Source organism: Grammomys surdaster, unplaced genomic scaffold, assembly GCF_004785775.1.
Source record: "Grammomys surdaster isolate TR1022 unplaced genomic scaffold, NIH_TR_1.0 212, whole genome shotgun sequence".
Taxonomy (NCBI): domain Eukaryota; kingdom Metazoa; phylum Chordata; class Mammalia; order Rodentia; family Muridae; genus Grammomys; species Grammomys surdaster.
Genome location: NW_021604657.1, coordinates 2,864,355 through 2,887,847, shown reverse-complemented (window position 1 = coordinate 2,887,847; position 23,493 = coordinate 2,864,355). Strand labels below are relative to the sequence as shown.

Here is a 23,493-nt window from a genome sequence, read left to right as displayed (position 1 = left end):
GATGGAGTATGCCCTTCAGTTAACTGTTCACAGTCTATGTACTCTAATACGTCCTAAACCCCAGACTATGTGCAGCTGGGGCAGAATCACATACAGTTGGTGTGAGGACCAGGGAGTGGCTGAAACCTCATGTACGGGTCTGCTGACTTTCTCCTCTCCTTTCTTCCTTGACAGGCTGTCAACAGGCCCAGTCTCAGGGTTTGCTCCTGATGTATCACAGTTTCTCAGATGACAGTGGTGATGGATATCATGTTCATAGGATAGTGCTGAACAACAGCACATAGAGACAGATGTGACACCTTAGGGAAGCAGTCTGCTATGTATGTCACACCATTTATGGGCAACTGGTGTTTTCACTGTGAAAAGTTAGTCATTTAGAAAAACACATTTTTAAGAGAGGTCACATTGTACTATAAAGGAGCCTATGGGGACATAATCCTCTCCTTATTTACAAGTCTAAAGTAGTGTATGCACATAGTTGAAATGAAGATTTTAAGACGGTAAACAGCTATTTGGTGCTCACTTTTCCAATATTGGATTCTACTAATTTTAATCTTAATTTATTAAATTAATTCAAGGAAATAGGCATACGTGACTTTACTCTATGCATTTGGGTGTGACCAGTCACATTATGTTATCAGTACCTCAAGGAAATAGTGCAGGACCCTGGAGGTCTTTGGATGGTACATAGGAAATAAGCTTCAAATTTTAGTTGGGCAGTGTAATATTATCATGTATAAGAGAAACATTCTTTTCTCCTCCATATAGCTGTTTTATATTTTATTAAAATCTCACTTCTAAACCTAATTTTTATTTTTTATTTTTAGGCATAATACAAAGCTAACCTCATCTCTTCATGACATGGTAGACCAACTGGAGAAAATTCTCAGGTGAATACAAAAGACCAGTTTTTTAGTTCCGTGCTAAGTAAGATGTCTGTGGGACCATGTGCCAATGGCCTAGCTGTCATTCATGTCTAGTTTGAATATGTAGTCCGTTGACTCTCTTGAACAGTTTCTCAATGATATGTGCGCTATCTTACTATAGCAGATATGGGATATGAACCTGATAAGCCTGAGTGTGCATGCACATATGCTGTGCTCCCAACTCCAGTACTTCTCCTCCCCACTGTAGTTTTTACTGGGACCTAGAACTCACTAATGTAGACCAGGGTGCATCTGAATTCATAGATAATCCTCCTGTCCCTAATACTTACCCCTGGACTGTTAGTTATAGGTGTGTGCTTCGTTTGTTTGTATGATTTTTAAAAAACATTTTGCCATGTAGCTCAGGCTAGTTCTAAACTCACAGCGATCTTCTGCCTCAGCCTTCCAGTGTTGGGGTAATAGGTATGAGATGCCATGCCCAGATAAGCCTATATCCAAGTCCAGACATTTCTACTCACTAGCTGTGTGACCTTTGAATTTATGGCTTTCTTAACTATAATAGTTATTTCATGAGATGGTGAAAGATTAAGAAACCAAAATCCCTCATACTTTCTTGGCACAAAAGAAATGTTAATTTATACAGCACAGCAATAATTTCATCAGTTTGCAATTAGTGTCTATTACATTGATAAGACATAAAGCACAATAGTCTGTGTGACTGACTGTTGGGGTCATATCAAGCTATGTTGGAACTTTAATGTGTTTTTGTTGGTGTAGTCTTAAATTTACAATGAAATGGTGAATTTGAGCTGTCTTTCTCTGAGACTGAAATATTTTTAATGTGGCCTTTAGGGAGTTTGGTATTATTAACTAGCATTAATTTTTATGTGTATATACATATTATAACTTTTAAGTATTATATTATAAAATTATATTATCTTATAATATGAAAAATGAAAATACTATACCATAAAAATATTTTTAAGTGTTATGAAATTGAATGAAAACTAGGAGCTGTGACTGTACCTCAGTCGGTGGGGTATTTTTTCAGTGTGTACAAAGCTTTGATTCTGTATCTCTTTTCTAAAATGTTCATGTGGTGGCCTGTTCTGCTCATCATGCACTAGGAGGGGGAGGTAGGAGGAATAGAAGTTGAGTATCATCCTCAGGTGTGGCAAGATCATGACCAGCCCAGAATATGTGAGACCTTGCATCAAAAATGAACAAACAAACAAACAAACAAATAAACAAAGAAACAAGGAAAGGAAGGAAGGAAGGATGCAAAATAATAAAACAAACTATTCTTTTAATATGTAATTACTGATGATATCATTTCATTAATAGCATATATGTAGAAATTCATCATTATTTGGAGACCATCAGTCTTCTTATTCACTCAAACTAGAGATGATACTGAAAAAATATTTCAGTTGCATTTAGGGAGCAGAGTGCCCCCATGCACCATATTGATTGTGTACTGCCAAGCTTTGAAGCTTAGTACTAAAGTCACACATTTGCCTTATTGCTATGTATACTTTTAGAGTGGAGGCAGCTTGCCAGAAAGATTTTGAGTTATAGGTTTCATCTTTTGAAGAACAGATCATTTATTCTAGGTATAGTCTAAAAACAGCCAATGAAAACTGTGTTGTTTGATATATAATTATAAGTTTTATTTTTGGTAAGAATTAATGTAATATATAATACTGGATCTTATGTATATGTGATACCTTTTATTTTTCCACCAACTCTAAGGATAATGTAAATTCTTAAGATATTTAATCTCTGTGTTTGAACGATGTTAAACATTTCTTCTTTCTCTTACAGTGTGTCCGAGCTTTTAAAAAAACATGGACTCGAGAAACCAGTTTCATTTGTGAAGAACACCCAGTCCAGCTCCGAAGAGGCACGCAGCTTGATGGTTCGACTGACCAGGCACACTGGGCGGAAGTAAGTGACGAACATGATTGACTCATGCTCATGGATGTTTGTTTGTATATTACTTGTCTTCTCTTTTGGCAACCAGTCAGTTATATAATTGGTCAATAACATACTACAATTATAAATATATAGTTTGATAAGATTTGGTCTTTGCATATAGCATGATACATACCATCATGGTATTCAGAATAATGACCATAGTAGGTAGTAATCCTCATCAGTTGCCTCTTCAAGTCTCCTTCCTCCTTCTCATTAAGCCTCACGAAGTCACGAGCTGCTACCGATCATTTTTATATCCTTTTAGGTTTCATTTTCTGTCTCTGTTTCTTTTACTTAGCATCATTTATTATGTACCATTACTTGATGGATTCTACTGTTTCATTTGCTGAGTAGTGTTCCATGTATTAGATGCATTGCCCAATCTGTATATGCTTACCTATTGATGGACATTAGAGTTGTTTTGACTTTTATAAACTCAGCTTTTATAGATATTTATTTTTCAAATGAATATATTTAATTTCTGTTTTATAAATACATAAAGGTAGAGGACAGGATTATATGCTGGAGGATGATGATGATGATGATGATAAAAGAAACCCTCCATATGTTCTATTCAGTGTCCACACAGTTGGCTTTGACACCAGCTGGTCAGTCTTGAGTCTTTCATTCCATCGGACAGCATGTCTTCTGTCCCTTTCAGTGTTTTCATGTTTTCAGTATGCACGTCTTATAATTATCACGGAAACCTGATTCCTAGGCATGTGTGGTGGTGATTTGAATTAAATCCATTTCACATCGTTCACTCTTAATATAGCGATGAGCAGCCTGTGTGAGCCTGTGAGGTGGAGTTTTCCTCTGGAGCTTGGACTGGTCTCAAACTCATGATTCTCTTAAATCTTATGCCCTGCCTCCGGAATTCGAGGGTCCCAGGTATACATCACCAGAACCGATCAACTAAGCTTTCCTATATTGATCTTTTGTCTTCCAGTCTTGCTGGATTCACTTTATATTGTTGATTGTATAACTTAATTTTTATTCTTATTGCATAACATAGCTTCCACCAGATTTTAAATACTTGTGTTTTCAAGTGACTATGTAAATAAAAGATAGTAATCTCAACAATTTTTAAAATAGAGTATTTGTGTTTGGTAACTTTTGGCCTTTCTATGTCATCATTAAAGTAGTACATTAATTCTGATGGAATTATGAATTTCACTGTATCTTTGGGAATTTATTTAGCTGCAAGATTGCTAGCTGAACCGAATTTATTAGTTAATAATTGCATATCTTGTGCTCCCATACTTAGTAGTCACATTTCTTAATTATGCATTTATTTATAAAGTTTTATTCATATTATTTTTGAATATTTTGTTAATATTCACATTTCTTAATCATGAATATATGAATTTTCCATTCACATTATCATATGATTATTTTGTTCTTGTTGGTTTGGACAATTTTGAGTCAGTTTACTGCTTTAATATTAGCACATGTAAAAACAAGGAATATTGTACCTTCTTGGTCTGTCCAAGCTATACAATAAATTGTGAGGGAGAAAATAGATTGCCTTGTAGAAAAATTGGCAAAAGATTTCAAAGATGATTCCAACTATATGAGATCCAAATGGCCCATAAACAAATTGGCAACAGTCTGGCCCATGCTAATCATTTTTTGAGTGGACACACAGCAAAGCCTCAGTGGGAAGGACCTGCGACTTTGCACTGAGTGAGACAGTAGGTGAAGAGCCTGCTTGAAGAGGCTGATGTAAAGGTAAATATTCAGAGGAAGGGGATTCCGAGATAGAGCGAGAGCTTGGATATGCTCCCTATGTGTGTACGTGGAAGTTATCTTCAGAATCTGTCATGTTGGGAAAGTATAAAAAGTTAAAGAAGCCTGGAGGGGACTCTTAAGTCCTGTTGGGACAGCAAACCAACTTGCTGGCAGTAGGACTAAATAATGAATTGTTAGAGATACAGTTGAGTCTGATAAAGAAGAAATGAAATTCCAATACTAATAAGAGTGAAAGTACTGAGCTTATATTCTAAGTACAGTCAAATTCTTTGTGCCAGAAATGCCGTATCATTTTGTGCCTTTCTCTACTCACTGTCCCTGTCTCTTATATAGTGTTTTATTAACAAACATATGTGCCTTAGGTCTTCTTGTAAGTTGTAAGTTACAGCCAATATGTGATTTAAATGGGAAGGAATGTACACACCATGGCCCTGATAATTACTGACTCACTCTTCCAGTCTTGTGACAACTTAACAAGGGGTCACTGTTCCCAGGATGATGCTGTGTAACTCTAGGACTTGTGCCTCCACAGTAGTTCCTGCTGTTGAGCTCCTTACTTGCTTCTGATGTGCCCAGTGTGGGGTTCTACCCAGGACGATCTGCTCACTGTGAATATTTAGGAGAAAACGGCTCAATTTCAAAATTGTCAGCTTGCTATCTGTCTTAATATGTGAGTGTGCCTAAGCCTTCAACACCTCTAAAACATCTCATATGTGTCACAAATGACGGCAGAGCTCATCATATTCGTCATGAATCCAGGTTTTTCCATCTTGAGTATGGTACTGTCTATACCTGGGTGGGGGGAATCTATCTCAAGTAGACTTGTAAATAATACTGTATACTCAGGCATCTTATTAGCTTGCTAAATTCTTGTTTCTTAAAATCCTGCTTTTGATTCTTATTTATTCGATATATACTGAAAAGGGCCATTGTAAATGATGTGTTCTAATTTATTTTAATTAGGATCTCTACTTCTGGCTAGCCATGTGTGAGGGAACATTTATACCATCTGTCCTGGTGCTGATAGCTTCCAGAGGAACAGCTGGGCTGTGCACTTGTGTTCAGCCTGACAAGGCCAGGGTCTGATTTTGTTGAGCTAATAAGGTGGACAGGAACTTCAAACATTTTGTTACATCACTGGCTTTAAGAAAAATCTGAAAGGCATACCACAGGTTTTTGAAGCCTATGAAAAACGTTCAAGGAGCAGGATGAAAATGCCGGATATCCTATATAGGTTATTCTGGAATACTTCTAGAAGCAGCAATGTGTTATGTATGTTTGTGTGCCAGAGAAGTATGTGTCCTTGTGTGCTTCTTGGCACATAAACAAAAAGAATTGTCCATTTCATGTAATATAGAAACTATTATGGACAGTGAGGCATGTGCTTATTACATTTTTAGCATGATGACCAGGGCAATTGTTGTCTCAGCTCCTCGAGGGGCAGAGGCAGAAGCAGAAGAACTGCTTAATCCCAGGCCCAGAGGCCAGCCTATGTAACATAGTGAGTCCTAGCTTCCAAAAGCAGAAGTGCTCAGGGAAAATGTTTTTTAGTTACTATATACTTAGCATCTATCTTGTCCATTTAAGCGTAATAACAGACAGAAATGGTAGGCATTGCTGTGGTTTGGCATAGCATCTCCCTTTGTAGGTCAGGCTGCCTTGGAATTATGATGCCCCTGCCTCAGCCTCTTGAGTGTTGGGATAATAGATCCATACCACAGCACCTGGTAACAGTGATGATTTTAAATGATAATATATTGAGATATACAAGATAAAAGATTCATGTAAAAGAAACTATCTTGTACTTCACAAACCCAAAAAGCATCTACCATTTTCCAATATTGAGTTCTGTTATTGTCCAGAATTTCATAATTAGAGGTAAACATAGTGATTCTATGCTCAGGTACATTCAAGTAAGATGAACTGAGAGAGAAACAAAGAAACTTACAGCATGCTCACCTTCCTACTGTTTTATAAGATAACATAAAACAAAATATCTTTAAGACATAAAATCCACCCATTCATTCACATTTTTCTAGTACGAACTTGTGTGCCTTTTAGATATTGGACGTTAAGTTACAGAGAAGGAAGCCTAGAAGTCAAATGAAAACACTGAACTCCATGCAGGTTATTGAGCTCATTTGTATGTTAGGAGCATCTTGCATGTCTGCAGCTACCCAAAGTTAATCTTACCCATTCCTCATGATTCCGTGAATTGGGCTTTGAGTAAAGAATGTTTAATTCAGCAGTGTCATGCATTCATACCCCAAATTCATGACTGTAGGTGAAACTGTTAGCAAACCCTCCTTCCCTGCTGCAGGAGAACCTGCAGCCTGGGAAACAGACATAAGGTGGGTTTTCATCATGGGATTGTGAAACCCTCACTGGCCCTGCAGAACTGCTCGGGTTGATAAATTGCCTCTGTGTATAGTGAGGAATGCTGTGCTCTGAGCATGATACCATCAACTCCTTCAGAGGAGCTATGATTCGTTGCTTCTGGAGTGTTGATGCTCCCTTATTGAAAGGAGGGAAGAAGAGAATTATTGGATCATTCCCTCCTATACTTTCCAATCAGCTGTATATAATTCTGCCCTGATTTCTTGTGGACTCCTGGTCTGGGGAGATACTACAGTATATATATTGTGGAAGGTTAATGGATACGTCTGATTTTTATTTTTTTTATTCTTTATTTTTTTTGTGATCTGGGGGAAAGTGAGACTTTCCCATGGTATGGGTGCTTTTGAGTCACCTACGTGCCTGTAAGTAACCCCAATAAATTCATGGATTCACCAAGTTAAGTTGATTTGTCAATGAAGCTCTTTAGGGAGGGAAGTTTGTTTGTCTCCCCATGGAGAGAGTTTCCACAACATTGGATGGAGGTGGCCGATTCAACAGAACCAAAGATAAGTTTGGGAAGAGCAGTGGCATTTTCTTGTTATGGGTTTTAGACAGCTAAAGCTACACTGTCTGAGGGTAGATCATCTACAGCAGGTATTAGATAGGAATCTCCCCCTATAGTAGGATTCAATCTCTTTGCTGTCGTAGTCACTGGAAGGTTGCTGTTTTCTATAAGACAGGGGACAGAGTCCAGAGTGGCTGCACAGAGGAACTTGCATGTATGAAGGAGAAACTACAGTGGAACATGCAGTTAGAGTCCTTCACCCTAGCCTGTTGTTTCAAGAGAACTGGAAAAAAAAAACAGGAAGAGGATAAAATAGAGGTGTTAGCTTGCACTTCTTAAACCTGGAGGACACTCAAAGGTTGAAGAGAATACAGATTGCAGTTCAAGAAGCCCTCCTGAGTGGTCGTCAGGCAGGACTCTAACATTAGGCTAGAACAAAGAAGTAATTTCAGGCAGGAATCTAAATTTTAGGCTAGAACAAGGAAGGAGGCTTCAGACATAAAAATGACTTTAGGCTAGGATAGGGAAGTTGGCTCGGACATTTTGGTCATCCTGATAAGCCCCTAGAAACAGTGATCATGGGAGTGTTCACAGAATTTTGTTTATTGCCTTGCTTGTTCTTTGACTATTTGTGTTTATTGTCTTGTTTGTTCCTTGACTATTTGCATCTATTGTATTGTTAGTTCCTCAAACTAGAACTAACTTTCATACTTGCATGTAATTAAAATGGCATAAAAGCAAAAAGGAGGAGGGGGATGGAATAGGAGGTTTCTAGGGAGGGGAAATTGGGAAAGGGAAAGGCATCTGAAATGTAAATAAATACAATATCCAATTTAAAAAAAGAAGCCCTTGTGAAGTCTAAAAATGTGGAACTCATGGGAACTGTCTGGTAGTAAAGAGGAAAAGTGTAAGGTAGAAATTGTGATTCACCAGGTAAGACAGGGCTGTGCTCTCACAGTTGAGCAGCCTTATTTGGTTTGATAAGCCCTGTTGCACAATCAATTTTGATGATGTAGGAATAGCTAGGCAGAATTTGACTAATATAGACCAGGGAGTAAACTGAGTTGGTATAGTGCATAAACCATTCAAGAGGGGATAGAAAATGGAAGAAAAATGGGGCCAGGCTTGGTCTCTGTCAGCAAATAGAGCAAAATCTATGTTGAATTTATCTTCCCAGGGTGGGTGGAGGGATTGACGGAAATCCTTCTGAAGGCTTTAGAGTCTTAATTAGCAGTTAGTTGAACAAGGGTGGACTGTTGGGAAAGGCAAGTGAGTCCCACTGTACCTGCCACTGTGGAGGAAGAAGCTCTTAAGGGGTAGAAGTCACAACAGCCTTCACCTTCCCTAATCCGGAGGCCATGTGGCTGCAGGTAAGGGCTGTGCAGGATGGTTTGGAAGCCCCCCACTGACCTGTATGTCTATTCATCTTTTATTTGCAGAACATCTTGTAGTTAATGCACATTTATTATCTTGTATTGCAGAATACTGGGGTAGGGGATGTTGGAACCAGGTATGGCCTCATTTTGTCAATTCCAGGACAGTGAACACTAACTGATAAGTATGGCGATAGCAGGGTGCATACAGTGGATTAAGCTTGGTCTGGGGATCAGTAATGACATTTCTCTGTGGTACATTATTTGCCGAGCCAGTGCCGGCTGTTAAGGCCTTACTGTCTAAAAGAGGCATTGTCTGTCTGCAGCTGCTATGCAATGCCAGCCAGGATTCTGTCAAGCCCAAGGGATCAGGAGTGGGCATGGGTGTAGTCTACTCAACAGCCTGGACAAACTAATCCAAACACTGGATTGGAGCTGAATGTTTGGGTCTTTCTTGAGTATGCTTACTGGCCTCCCTGTAGAGGGAATCTTGAAAATTATGTCCCAGGAATTGTTGTAAAAGATTACTGTCTATTTTGGAGCTTGAAGTTTCTTCCTAAAGCAGATGGCAATTCAGTAAGTACTCTGAGGCTTGTCCCTGGGCTGCCACCTGAGAAGGTAACTCCTGCAGGCCACTTTATTGCTTGTGAACTTTGCTGCTTGGAATTCTGGGTAAATCAATTGTTCTCAACCTGTGTGTCTCAACCCGTTTGGGAGTCACATATCAGATATCCTACATATCATATATTTACATTATGATTCATAATAGTAGCAAAATTTGTTATGAAATAGCAACAAAATTGTTTTATGGTTGGGGTCACCACAACATGAGGAACTATATTAAAGAGTCACAGCATTAGAAAGGTACAGAGCCACTGACTTTTAAAGCTAAGCCTCCAGCCACAGTGCTGGTGGTAGGCTGGTCCTGTGTGCCAAACCTGATCTAACATGGTTTAAGGTTGCTTCCTGTGTCTCAATGTCTATAGGAAATTTCAAAAGACCCTGGGTAGCTAGACCTGATGGCTTCTACCTATAATCCCTGCATGCTAGAGTCTAGGGCAGGAGAATCAAGACAATCTGGAGCTCTATGTGGATTCAAGGCCAGTTCAGTAGAGCCATATGATGGGACAGTGTTCCAAAGAAAAGTTCCCAAATTAAACAGAACTGCATGAACAACCAAAAGAAGGCTCGTGCCGAGCACAGCGATGATGATGATGGAATTTGAAACTCGTGGCTGTCTCTGTTTTTTACTTCATTTTACTGGTTTTTGTTCTTCCCATAGGAAGTCTGTTTACTTTTTCTTATAAATTCAAATGCAGTTTAGCCATATGGGTTATTTGATGGTTGGTGTGTGCAGGATGGTAGTACCTGGAGGGCTTTGGGGGTCAGCTTTCATGTTCTGTTTCTTTCTTTCCACAGGCAGCCTTCTGTTGGTGAGTCTCAGTGGAGGATGCTCCTGCAGGACATGTTGACCATGCAGCAGCACGTGTACACGTGCCTCGATTCCAGTGCTTGCTATGAGGTATCTCAGGCTATAAAATATTGTTTTTTTAAAATTTTGATTATTGTGTTTTGCCACAATATAGGGACTGTAAGAGGTACTGTATGCAGTGTGATTAACAGCTGATGATGGATTTGCTATTCGTCCTGCCTTCCTCACTCTGCTGAATGGCAGCAGGCCTCTGCTTGATTCCTGTGTTCCTATCTTCTGCTTTACATTTATTTACAGACATCATGGTCTCCTGCATACAACCTGTTGCTTGTTCCATATCACTGTAGGTACCTGCACTTGTGGTAGGGAAAACTGCAGCAGCCTGAGCCTCCCAGGTCACTCTTTGCTTGGTCACTGTCCAGTGTTCTGCATGTTTCAGTTGCTCCCTCATGTAGGATGCATATCTCTTGCTGTAACTGTGTGTACACCATTCCCTCTGCTTGGAATATAGTCTTTTCTCTTACTTGTAAATCTCCTGATAAATCTTGATGGCTAGTCTGGCTACGTGCTAGGACCTCATATAACTTGCCTCCACTGTAGCCTTTCTTTAAAATGGAGCTGTGTACAGATGGGTTCCTTTGGTTTTGGCCTTGAGGTTCTAGGTAGGCATTTTACTATCATTGAATATCTCTCCGTTGAGAAAACGTTAGAAAACATTTATAAGTTCTGAAAAGATCCTAGAAGACAGTAAAATAGACTTGACAAAACTAAAGCCTTAATATCGCCCTTTAACATATCATTTGATTTTGGCTGTTAAATATTGTTGTCCTTGGAAAATAATTTGAAAGCACAGTGACATAATGTAGAACATGATGGACAAAGACTGGCCTGTTGAATAAACAGTGCAGAGTCTTCATTTTGGCAGGACTTTACAGTTCAGGGTGAATAACTTGCAGTTCTTTTTCAATCTTGGCCCTAGTGCTCTGTGACTTTATTGAATGGACGGTTGAAAATTCATTTGGCTTGTGCTCATGTGTGTCACTTTCACCTGCCAAACGCTTGTGTGCCATTCATTATGTGCTTTGGGTCTCAACTTGTATTTTATAGGTACTCTTGTGATATGAAGTGAGCTCTCTTAGCAGACATCACAATACAGGCTTGTCTCATGTTACCTACTCCCAGGAGAGTGAATGGTGAGGCAATGCTACAGAAGCTGGGTGCTCTTCATATGGAGCAAGAAGCTCTTCTCTGTGACATTGTTGTCATCTCATCAGTTTCCTCATGGTCTTCATCCTCCCATAAATGCAGAGAGAGAATGTATGTCACATCAGCACTTAGGGGTCACACTAATATTTATCTTGCACAAGTAATCTTACAAAATTGATTTTAAGTGAAGTAGTGACTTTCGTATAACATATTCTTGCAAGGTACCTTCCATCAGTGTTTTTTAATTTTATTAAAATACACCTTAACAGCCAAGTTGGAAAGCCCTCGGTGCTCTATGATACAGTTTTAGTGTTTATGTGGACATTTGTGTTTATAGTCTGACTCATTCCTGAATATGAATTCAGACGATGCTGAGGGAGCAGCTTAGTCAGACAGTACTTGCCCACTGCACCCACACTTGGATTTGACTCCTTCTCCCCATGGGTGGAGACTGTGAATTTCTCTGCTGTAAGCAGTTGTGAATTATGTGTATCAGAGATGGTAGTCAGACATCCATTACAGTAAGCATAATGGGCCCAGTTGAGAGTCAGGCAGTGTATCTGACAGTTGATGAGTGGATTTTCTTTATTGCTCATTTACTTTATTTATAGGCAATATATGTAGTCCAGGCTAGCCTAGGGCTCAGTTATCCTGGCTGAATCTCTCAAGTACTGGGATTACAGTGTGTGCCATCACACCCAGCTTCAATTCTGGTTTTAAATGAGTGAACTTTACACATTTAAATCTTTTTTGTAATGCCTTAAATAGCACGGCTTATTTGTTTCATCTAGTAAAATTTCTATCTAAGGTGAATTTTTCTTTTATTGAGGTGGAATTCATAGAACAGCTACTTCAACATAGACAGTACACAGTTACTTACTACACACATGATGTCATGCAACCCCTCGTTCTAGGGTAGATAAAATTTTGATTTATTTCTTTTGGATTTCAGAGTCCTTGTTTTGTTTGTTTTGTTGAACTGAGCCTCCCTTCTTTAACAGTAACTCTGAGGTTTTCTTTTTCTCAGATATTTGCAGAAAGCCTTCTCTGCTCCAGTCGCCTGGAAAACATCCACCTTGCGGGGCAGATGATGCAGTGCAGTGCCTGTTGGGATAACCTTCCAGCTGGTGCAGGCCATAAAGGAAAACCCCAGTACAGGGTCAGCTATGAGAGAAGTATTGACTTGGTTTTGGCTGCCAGCAGAGAGTACTTCAACTCTTCCACCAACCTCACTGACAGCTGCATGGATCTGGCCAGGTAGGACATCTGTGTTCTGTGAGTGCTGGGTGCAGGTTCCCATGCAGATTATCTTACGTACACTGCATGGGGGTGATGTTGTGTGCTGATCTACTATAGGGATGCAAGCAATGAATTACTAAATACTGAATTCTTCCCTCCCCTCACTCCTTACTGCCATTCTTTTGGCAGAGTCATTTTGCTCATTGTCTATAAACCTCTTCCTCTTTTTTTAGTAGATGTCCATAGATTCACCAAGAAATTCAAGTTCTGAAATTTCAGTACTGTGGGCAGTGTTTATCTCCTTTGCATAGCATCTATTCCAAAGTCAGTTCCAGGTAGAAATTTCTAGATTTTTAAATTCAGTTCTTTTTTGCCTATAATTAGTTCATTCTTCTTAGTTAACATGAGAAACAAGGTATATTTCTGAGTTTTTGTAATCTAAAAAAACATTGTACCAATCTTGGGGGAAATTTCTGAATTGAAATTAATATTTATGAAGTAGATCTTTATAAAACCTAGAGTCCAATAAAACTCATCCCCAAATATATATTGCCTCTGAATGTTAAGTACTTCAGAAAAGTCTTTTGTATTAGTCTGTTATTATTCTACTGTTATAAAAAATCCTGAGCTTTTACCTTCAAGCTTTGTAAGAGGTTTTAGAACAGAAGGTCATAGAAGAGGACCTTCCTCCTATGTTGAGATAGGAACCCAGCAGAAAGCGTCAATCTTAAGAGTTGTAGACTCTGCCTCTTAGTGGTCCTGTCATCTGTTCCCAGTCAAACTTCCTAATGCTGCAACCCTTTAATACAGTTCCTCATGTTGTGGTGACTCCCAACCATAAAATTATTTTGTTGCTGCTTCATAACTATAATTTTGCTACTGTTATGAATTGTAGTATAAATATCTGATATGCAACCTCTGCAAAAGGTTCCTTTGACTCCAAAAAAGATCACAAACCTCAGGTTATCAACTGCTGGTTTAGATAGTACCTTCCTGGGAAAAGAGCTCCTACGTCATGAACCATAGAGAGACATGCGCACAAACCAAAGCAATAACTACACTAGTTTGACTCTTTGTAAACAGTGCCTTAGGTATGTTTCTGTTTGTATTTCTCTGCTGTCTGACCATTACAGTAATTCTGCTAAGCATCCTCTGGGTCACACATTGGAAGTCCCAGTCTGCTCTCTTTTTATTGGAGTTCTCCCTTTTAGACCATACTGAGGTTTTCTTTCCTCCATTCTAGAAACACATTTTAAAACTTGCTTCCTATTATGAGGGCAATCGATGATTTGAGCATTTCTTGTAGTATCTTACGTATTGTTGCTTGGTCAAAAAACCGAGCAAAGCTGAGAACCTCCTTAGTATCTTGTGACCCTGATTTTCCAACTCTGTACCCCAACAGTCTGTAAGAAATTTTGCATTTTGTTTCATTAAATTATTCATTCCTTATTTTAAGAAGATAAGATACTTCAAGCTTAATCATTTGGATATTACGTACTTTGTAAATACACGTGTAATTTTATAAAATGGAGGCATTGTACATTTTTTGTTCTGACCTGTTTATATTAATATATTTGAGTGTGTGAGCTGAAGCATTATTGTGTGCTTCAAAGACTGAATGATTACACTTGATTTGTTCGTCCTCCTTTTGTCTGAATTTAGTTGGTTTCAATTCGCCACTTTTCAGTGCTGAGTTCTAGTAAAAGCGTAAGGGTAATATGTCTTCTGGATCCAGATACCCATGTGTCCACTCAGTCGCAGCTAGTCCACAGCCCTGCAGCATTGGCTTCTTTTGGAAGCAGACTTGAAAGACCATGGTGAACCTCTGCATGTGCCTTTATATGTGTGTGATGATGCAGCATGTTCAGTCTGGTGGTTCCTCAGAAAATTGGACATAGCATTACCTGAGGACCCAGCTATACCACTCATGGGCATATACCCAGAACATGCTCCATATAATAAGGACATATGTTCCACTATGTTCATAGAAGCCTTATATTTATAATAGTCAGAAGGTGGAAAGAACCCAGATGTCCTTCCACAGAGGACTGGATGCAGAAAATGTGGTACATTTACACAATGGAGTACTACTCTACTAATAAAAACAATGAATTCATGAAATTCTTAGGCAAATGGTAGAATTAGAAAATATCATCCTGAGTGAGGTAACCCAATCACAAAAGAACACACATGGTATGCACTCACTGATAAGTGGATATTAGCCCAGAAGCTCAGAATACCCAAGATACAATTCACAGACCATATGAAGCTCAAGAAGGAAGACCAAAGTGTGGATCAGTCCTTCTTAGAAGGGGGAACAAAATACTCATGGGAGGAAATTCAGAGACAAAGTGTGGATCAGAGACTGAGGGAAAGGCCATCCAGAGACTGTCCCATCTTGGGATCCATCTCATATACAGACACCAAACCCAGACAGTATTGTGGATGCCAAGAAGTGCATGCTTATAGGAGCCTGATATAGCTGTCTTCTGAGAGGCTCTGCCAGAGCCTGATAAATACAGAGCCGGATGCTTGCAGCCAGCCATTAGACTGAACATGGGGTCCCCAATGGGGGAGTTAGAGAAAGGACTGAAGGAGCTGAAGGGGTTTGCAACTCATAGGAAGAACAACAATATCAACTGACCAGACCCCTCAGAACTCCCAGGGAATAAACCACCAACCAAGGAGTCCACATTGAGGGACCCATGGCTCCAGCCACATATGTGGCAGAGGATGGCCTTGTTGGACATCAGTGGGAGGAGAGGCCCTTGGTCTTGTGAAGGTTCGATGCCCCTGTGTAGGGAAATGTGAGAGTGAGGAGGCAGGAAAGATTGGGTGGGTGGAGGGAGCACCCTCATAGAAGCAGTGTGAGAGAGGATGGGATTGGGAGTTTCTGGAGGCAAAACCAGGAAAGGGGATAACATTTAAAATGTAAATAAGGAACTTCCGGTCTGGGCCTGAGCATAGAGCAGGTCACAGGCTGCAGCTCCATACCCAACCCCAGAAAACCGAGAGAAAGAGGGACTCCCAGGAGCTTTAACTCAGGCAGCACCCCAGGTAAGGAAAAAGCAGCACTTGCCCCAAACAGGGAACAACTGGGACCCACTGGGACACAGGAATTCACCAGGAGCTGGTTCTTTGAGAAAATCAACAAGATAGATAAACCCTTAGCTAGACTAATCAGAGGGCAGAGAGACAGCATCCAAATTAATAAAATCAGAACTGAAAAAGGTGACATAACAACAGAAACCAAGGAAATTAAAAAAAAATCATCAGATCCTACTACAAAAGCCTATACTCAACAGAATTGGAAAATTTGGATGAAATGGACAATTTTCTAGACAAATACCAGTTACCAATGTTAAATCATTACCAGATAAACCATCTAAACAGTCCCATAACCCCAAAAGAAATAAAAGTACTCATTAAAAGTCCCCCTACAAAGAAAAGTCCGGGACCAGAGGGTTTTAGTGCAGAATTCTATCAGACCTTCAAGGAAGACCTAATTCCAATTCTCTTCAAACTATTCCACAAAATAGAAACAGAAGGTACACTACCCAATTCATTCTATGAAGCCACAATTACGCTCATACCTAAACCACACAAAGACCCAACAAAGAAAGAGAACTTCAGACCAATCTCCCTTATGAACATTGATGCAAAATTACTCAATAAAATTCTAGCGATCCGAATCCAAGAACACATCAAAACAATTATCCATCACAATCAAGTAGGCTTTTTTCCCAGGAATGCAGGGATGGTTCAATATTCGGAAATCCATCAATGTAATCCATTATATAAACAAACTCAAAGAAAAAAACCACATGATCATCTCACTAGATGCTGAGAAAGCATTTGACAAAATTCAGCACCCCTTCATGATAAAAGTCTTGGAAAGATCAGGAATTCAAGGTCCATACCTAAACATAGTAAAAGCAATATACAGTAAACCAGTAGCCAGCATCAAACTAAATGGAGAGAAACTTGAAGCAATCCCACTAAAATCAGGGACTAGGTAAGGCTGCCCACTCTCCCCCTACTTATTTAATATAGTATTGGAAGTCCTAGCCAGAGCAATTAGGCAACACAAGGAGGTCAAAGGGATACAAATTGGAAAGGAAGAAGTCAAAATCTCACTATTTGCAGATGATATGATAGTATACTTAAGTGACCCCAAAACTTCCACCAGAGAACTCCTAAACCTGATAAACAACTTTAGCAAAGTGGCTGGATATAAAATTAACTCAAGCAAATCAGTAGCCTTCCTTTACTCAAAAGATAAACAGGCTGAGAAAGAAATTATGGAAATGACACCACACCGTTCACAATAGTCACAGATAATATAAAATACCTGGATGTGAACCTAACAAAGCAAGTAAAAGACCTGTATGACAAGAACTTCATGCCCCTGAAGAAAAAAAATCGAAGCACATCTCAGAAGACGGAAAGATCTCCCATGCTCATGGATTGGAAGGATTAATATAGTAAAAATGGCTATTTTGCCACAAGCCATCTACAGATTTAATGCAATCCCCATCAAAATTCCCACTCAATTCTTCACAGAGTTAGAAAGAGCAATCTTAAAATTCATTTGGAATAACAAAAAACCCAGGATTGCGAAAACTACTCTCAGCAATAAAAGAACTTCTGGGGGAATCACCATCCTTGACTTCAAGCTGTACTACAAAGCAATAGTGGTAAAAAATATGTGGTATTGGAACAGAGACAGGCAGGATGATCAGTGGAATAGAATAGAAGACCCAGAAATGAACCCCCATACCTATGGTCACTTGATCTTTGACAAAGGAGCTAAAACCATCGAGTGGAAAAAAAGACAGCATTTTCAACAAATGGTGCTGGTCCAGCTGGAGGTCAGCATGTAGAAAAATGCAAATTGATCCATACTTATCTCCTTGTACAAAGCTCAATTCCACGTGGATCAAGGACCTCCACCTAAAACCAGCCACACTGAAGCTAACAGAAGAAAAACTGGGGAAAAGCCTGGAACACGTAGGCACAGGAGAAAAGTTCCTGAACAGAACACCAATGGCCTGTGCTCTGAGACCAAGAATTGACAAATGGGACCTCATAAAACTGCAAAGCTTCTGTAAAGCAAAGGACACAGTCAATAGGACAGAGCGGCAACCAACAGACTGGGAAAAGATCTTCACCAACCCTACATCTGATAAAGGGCTAATATCCAAGGTATACAAAGAACTGAAGAAATTAGACTCTAGACAATCAAAGAACCCTATTAAAAAATGGAGCACAGAGCTAAACAAAGAATTCTCAACTGAGGAAGTTCAAATGGTTGAGAAGCACCTAAAGAAGTGTTCAGCATCCCTAGTCATCAGGGAAATGCAAATGAAAACAACACTGAGATTCCACCTCACACCAGTCAGAATGGCTTAGATCAAAAACACAGGTGACAGCAGATGGTGGTGAGGATGTGGAGAAAGAGGAACACTCCTCCACTGTTGGTGGGATTGTAAACTGGTACAACCACTATGGAAGGCAGTCTGGCGGTATCTCAGAAAACTGAACATAGTGTTACCTGAGGACCCAGCTATACCACTCCTGGGCATATACCCAAAAGACGTTTCAACATACAACAGGGACACATGCTCCACCATGTTCATAGCAGCCTTATTTATAATAGCTAGAAGTTGGAAAGAACACAGATGCCCTTCAACAGAAGAATGGATACAGAAAATGTGGTACATTTATACAAGGGAGTACTACTCAGCTATTAAAAACAATCAGTTCATGAAATTCTTAGGCAAATGGATGGAGCTGGAAAATATCATCTTGAGTGAGGTGACCCAATCTCAAAAGAACATACATGGTATGCACTCACTGATAAGTGGATATTAGCCCAAAAGATCACAAGTTCTAAGAAACTACATATAGGCCACATAAAACTCACATAGAAGAAGGATGACCAAAGGGTGGATGCTTTGGTCCTTTCTAGAAGGAGTATCAAAAGTTTCAACCAGAGCTCCCAAAGTCTAAACCGCCAGCCAGAGAGCACAAAGGGAGGGAGTCATGCACCTGTATAGGGAATTGAGGGTGACCTTGTTAGACTTCAGTGAAAGTGGAGGGCCATGGTCCCTGAATGTTTGGATCCCCTACTGTGTGGGAATTCGAGAGCAGGGAGATGGGACTGGGAGGATGTTTGGAGCACACCCTCACAAAAATTAGGAGGAGGGGGTATGGGATAAGGGGTTTTGGGGGAGAATGGGAGAGGAGATAACATTGAACGTTAAATACGTATAATATCCAACAAAAAAACCACACAGATAAAGGGTCTAAAAATAAAAAAAAGAGAGGGAGAGTGTTTACTTATTTTAAATTATTTTCAAAACTTTCTAGGAGTTGCTATTCGGCTAAGATCCTATTTTAAGCTCTCCACAAAAGAATTTAAGTCTCTGTTCAATATTTTCAAGAGAGAGGTAAATCCTAATTTTCCTCAAAAATTAATTGACAAAAGAGAGGTAATCTCACAAAAAGTAGAAGAAGCTATTACTAATCGATATATTATATAGTCTGATTAGTTGTCGGCGGTGATATAGCAGTTCTTTGACAAAAGATTTTTAATATAGATTTATATATCCTTAAATAGGTCTTCATGACTCTCTGAGTGTGGAAGGATTGACTGTTGGCGCTTCTGCCCTGATTTTACAAGAACTCTGAAAAATTGGTTTTAAAAACAAAAGTGGGGGAATGGTACCCCCTCAGAAGGAGTCCCCCTGAAATACTCTCCATCATGCCTTGTTCACTTTTATCTCTCTAAAGCTGAAAGCTCATGGTAAATCTGCTGCTGACTGCCTCTGGCACCACTGAAACCAACAAAACTTTGCCACAGATATGGGGAAGGACCCTCTTACCCTTAAAGGGAATGGCCCAGACCCAGTTCCCTTATGGGGCCGAGGATTGATATGTCTGTCTGATACCACAGAAGGCACAGCTAACTGGCTACCAAAAAGATTAATGAAAAAAATAGGTACCCCCACAAAGCCAGGCCCAACCATAAATACGATCAATAACAATTTACATCCAGGGAAGAGAAATCTCCCTGAGAATCCCCTTCTTTTTCCTTTCCAGGTAAAAATGAATCGCCCGTGATGTCTGCTGTTAGAAGTTCTTTTTTTTTTTTTTTTACATATAACTTTAAAGTTTACTTTTCTAATATTAAAAAAAGCAAAACTAGCCAAGCTCAGGGCCCATTAGTTAAAGATTCTTGCAGACAAACCCAAGGGCCTGAGTTCAATTCCCAGATATTGTATGGTGTAAGGAGAGTGCTGTCATCTGCAGTTCTGACCTTCACATTCTCACTGTGGTATACACTCCCTAGATACAAGTTGTTACCCAGGATTGCTCTCGGTACATGCGTGGTTCTCCATCCTCTTCTATCTCTGCCGCTGTTAGAAGTTCTAATCCAGATGCTGGCCTCCGAACTTATACTACTCAGACCTTCGACAGGCCATTGACAAGAACATCAAACAGCTAGAGATTGACATCACTAATCTGAAGAAATCCCTCGTTTCGCTGTCTGAAGAGACCTCCTAAAATCGCAAAGATCCTTATTGGACTTGATTTACTCTAGTACAATAGAAAAGACTGTATACAGCTCTTGACTGTATACAACCCTCAAAGAAGAAGGTTGTCTTTACATAGACAAGACAAGGAGGGTTAAAGAGAGCATGAAATAGGTAGTGAAGGCCCTAAGGAAAATCAGAGAGAGAGAAAGAGACAGATGAATGCTGGTATAAGAATTGGTTTTCAGCCTCTCCAAGGTTGTCAACCCTATTTCCTCCCATCTTGGGCCATTATTTGGGTTCTTTTTGCTTTTTTTTTGCTGGTCCCTGGCCCTCAAATTGGCAGACTAACTCTGTGATACAACAGATAAATAATTTGGTAGCAAAACCTACTCAGATACATTATCATACGTTAGCTATGGAGGACCACGAGACTCAGGATGAGGTTGTTACTTTATACAGGGTGTTTCCAAAACCCATCTCCACCCAACCTAAAAGGGGGGACTTCAGCCCCTAGACCAAGCAGAGAGGGGCCGCCCAGAACCCCCTCTGACAGGCGATCTGAATTCTTGCTTAGGCTGCGAGGCTAAGCACTGCAAGGGAATATAAATAAAAGATAAAAATATCTATCTGGGTTCCCTGAGGAACAAGCCTGACTGCATAGGGGTTGATGTCAAAAGTATCCCCTCTCCAGGAAAAAGACATCGGGATGGGTATGGCCCTCATGCCTCACTGGACAACGACAGGGGGACTGGAGCCATTACAAGGGGACTGGCCCCCTTCAAATACTGGAGGTCAGGCCTCTATCCCTGCCTTCGCGAGTTTAGAATTGCCACAGCCCTTCTATACTTAGAGAAGGGAGGAGATGTCAGGGGCAGCCCTGCTTATACACTGAAGACCTAAAATCAGACATAGGCCTAAATTCAGCAATAGGCCTGTCATACATGTATACTAACACCAAGTCTTGGGTCTCAGTGGAAAAACATTGAAACAGATGGCTATAAGCTAATGTAAACAGGCAGCTTCTGTGGAAATTTACAAGTCTGAGTAGCCATAGACCTTGTAAATAGGTAGCCTTGGCAGACAATACCAACTTAGATAAGGACAAATGAGTCACAGGCAGAGTCATAGTGATTTGTCCCCTGAACCTTCACCCAGCAGATACCCGGTTCTGAAGATATCTGTATTCCCCCTGAACACCCACACCCCAGTGTCATTCCCTTCCCCATATCCTGCATTTCTGTGTTTATAACCCCTGTGTGAATGAATTACGATTTGTGAAAAAATAAATTGTAAAAACAAAAAAACAAAAAACAAAAAAAGAAAAAAATGTAAATAAATAAAATAAAAATTAAATAACAAGAAAAAATTAGAAACCCTAATTAAGACAATAGCCAAAGAAGACAAAGGATGTAAATTGTAAATTTCCTTAACTTTACTCATTTGTTTTTAAAATTAACTTCTTGGGTGTCCTCAAAATGGTTTATTAAGTGTTACCTTCTACTTTTAAAAATAACAACTCGTTGCTTTGTCCACATAATTTTATGCCTTCCATTTCTTATGCAGATTAGCGCCATTATTTTTATTTTTTGAGCATTTCTTTATCTTTTAATTTGAATACTTAATTTTTTTCTCAATAATAATATATATTGTTTTCTAAAATTATATATAATGTGTCAAAATCCCATAGGTTCAAATGTTAGTTTCCATTTAATGTTTTATTGTATTTCTACTAATAATCCAAATTAAAATAATATAATAATCATTGTATCAGTTTTGATATATTATATGAAATATCTAATATTTTACATGCAAAATTATATGCATTGAAAAATTATAAATGATATAATTTAAGATAATTGATGACATCCTGTCAATTAAAAGAAATTATATTATGGAATAATATTTTATAATTAAAAAATTTCAGATTATTATTGTGATTTTAAATTTTAAAGTAAAGTAAATCCGTTTAAGTAAATGGTGTATTCAGAGTGCTTCATAGTCCAGTGCGTTCCACTGAAGACAGTAAGCCTTAAGGAACCAATGGAAAAGTAGACTCCGGTGTGGTCGTTGCTAACTATGTGGATCCAGAAGGCCTTCAAAGAGGCATCATTTGGCACTTGTGTTCATAACACTAGGACTCAATGTGGACTCCCAGGCAATTGTGAGCTCTATGCAGCTTCTGTTGCAAAATACTGTGCTCACAAAGGGACAAATGCCAACTAACTCAGACAGAAAGACTTGCAATCAATCAATGATCCTTTTCGTAATATCTCTATGGGCCTCTCACTTTTTATCTTTTACAACAGTGTATGTCCACAATCTTCCTAGGCATCTATGGGCCACCATACCATTCATTTCTCAGATTGATACCGTGTGTGTGTGTGTGTGTGTGTGTGTGTGTGTGTGTGCTTGTGTGTTATTAAATGTTTATTTTCTCACCCCATTTCATTAAAATAGATTCTTTTCTCATACAGTGAATTCTGATTACAGTTTCCTTCCTTTTGCTCCTCTTCTCCACTTCCTTCCCCTCCAGATCTATTCTCTTTCTGTCTGTCTTTAGAAAAGAACAGGCTTATATAAGATAACAGTAAAACATAACAAAATAAAATATACTAAGATAAAACAAAAACCACTACATAAAAGTTGGACAAGGGGAACTTTTGCCTAAGAAAAAGAGCCTTGTCCAAAGGCACAAGATCAGAGACCCACGTGTTCACTCACTCAGGAATCCTATAAAAATATCCAACTAAAAGTTATCATTTATACTCAGAGGTCCTGGGGCTGACCTGTGTAGGTCCTGTGCTTGCTGCTTCAATTCTGTGAGTTTATATGCACTTTGCTTAGTTGATTTGGAGGGCCTTGTTCTCCTGGTGTCCTTCTTCCCCTCTGGCTTCCACACTCCTTCCTCCTCCTCTTCAGTGGTGTTCCTTGAGCTTACAGGGGAGAGATTTGATTGTGACATCCCATTTAGAGCTATGTGTTTCAAGGTCTCTTTCTCTTCATAATGTCTGGCTCTGGGTCTCTGTATTTGTTTTCATTGTTACAGGGGGAAGCTTCTCTAATGCTGGCTGAATAAAACACTGATCTGTGAGGAAAGAAGAATGTTAATAGGAGTCATTTTATTATTGTTTCTTCTTCTTCTTCTTCTTCTTCTTCTTCTTCTTCTTCTTCTTCTTCTTCTTCT

The 23,493-nt window shown here is 39.4% G+C and overlaps 1 protein-coding gene across 1 annotated transcript in view; it reads left to right on the top strand.

The window, feature by feature from the left end:
• Positions 1-23,493, top strand: part of Nbas (neuroblastoma amplified sequence) — a 285,612-nt gene that overhangs the window by 106,204 nt on the left and 155,915 nt on the right. The window contains exons 27-30 of the mRNA XM_028772232.1: positions 828-890; positions 2,712-2,834; positions 10,311-10,413; positions 12,557-12,786. Coding sequence (XP_028628065.1) covers positions 828-890; positions 2,712-2,834; positions 10,311-10,413; positions 12,557-12,786 — 519 coding nt within the window. The remainder of the gene's footprint in view (positions 1-827; positions 891-2,711; positions 2,835-10,310; positions 10,414-12,556; positions 12,787-23,493) is intronic.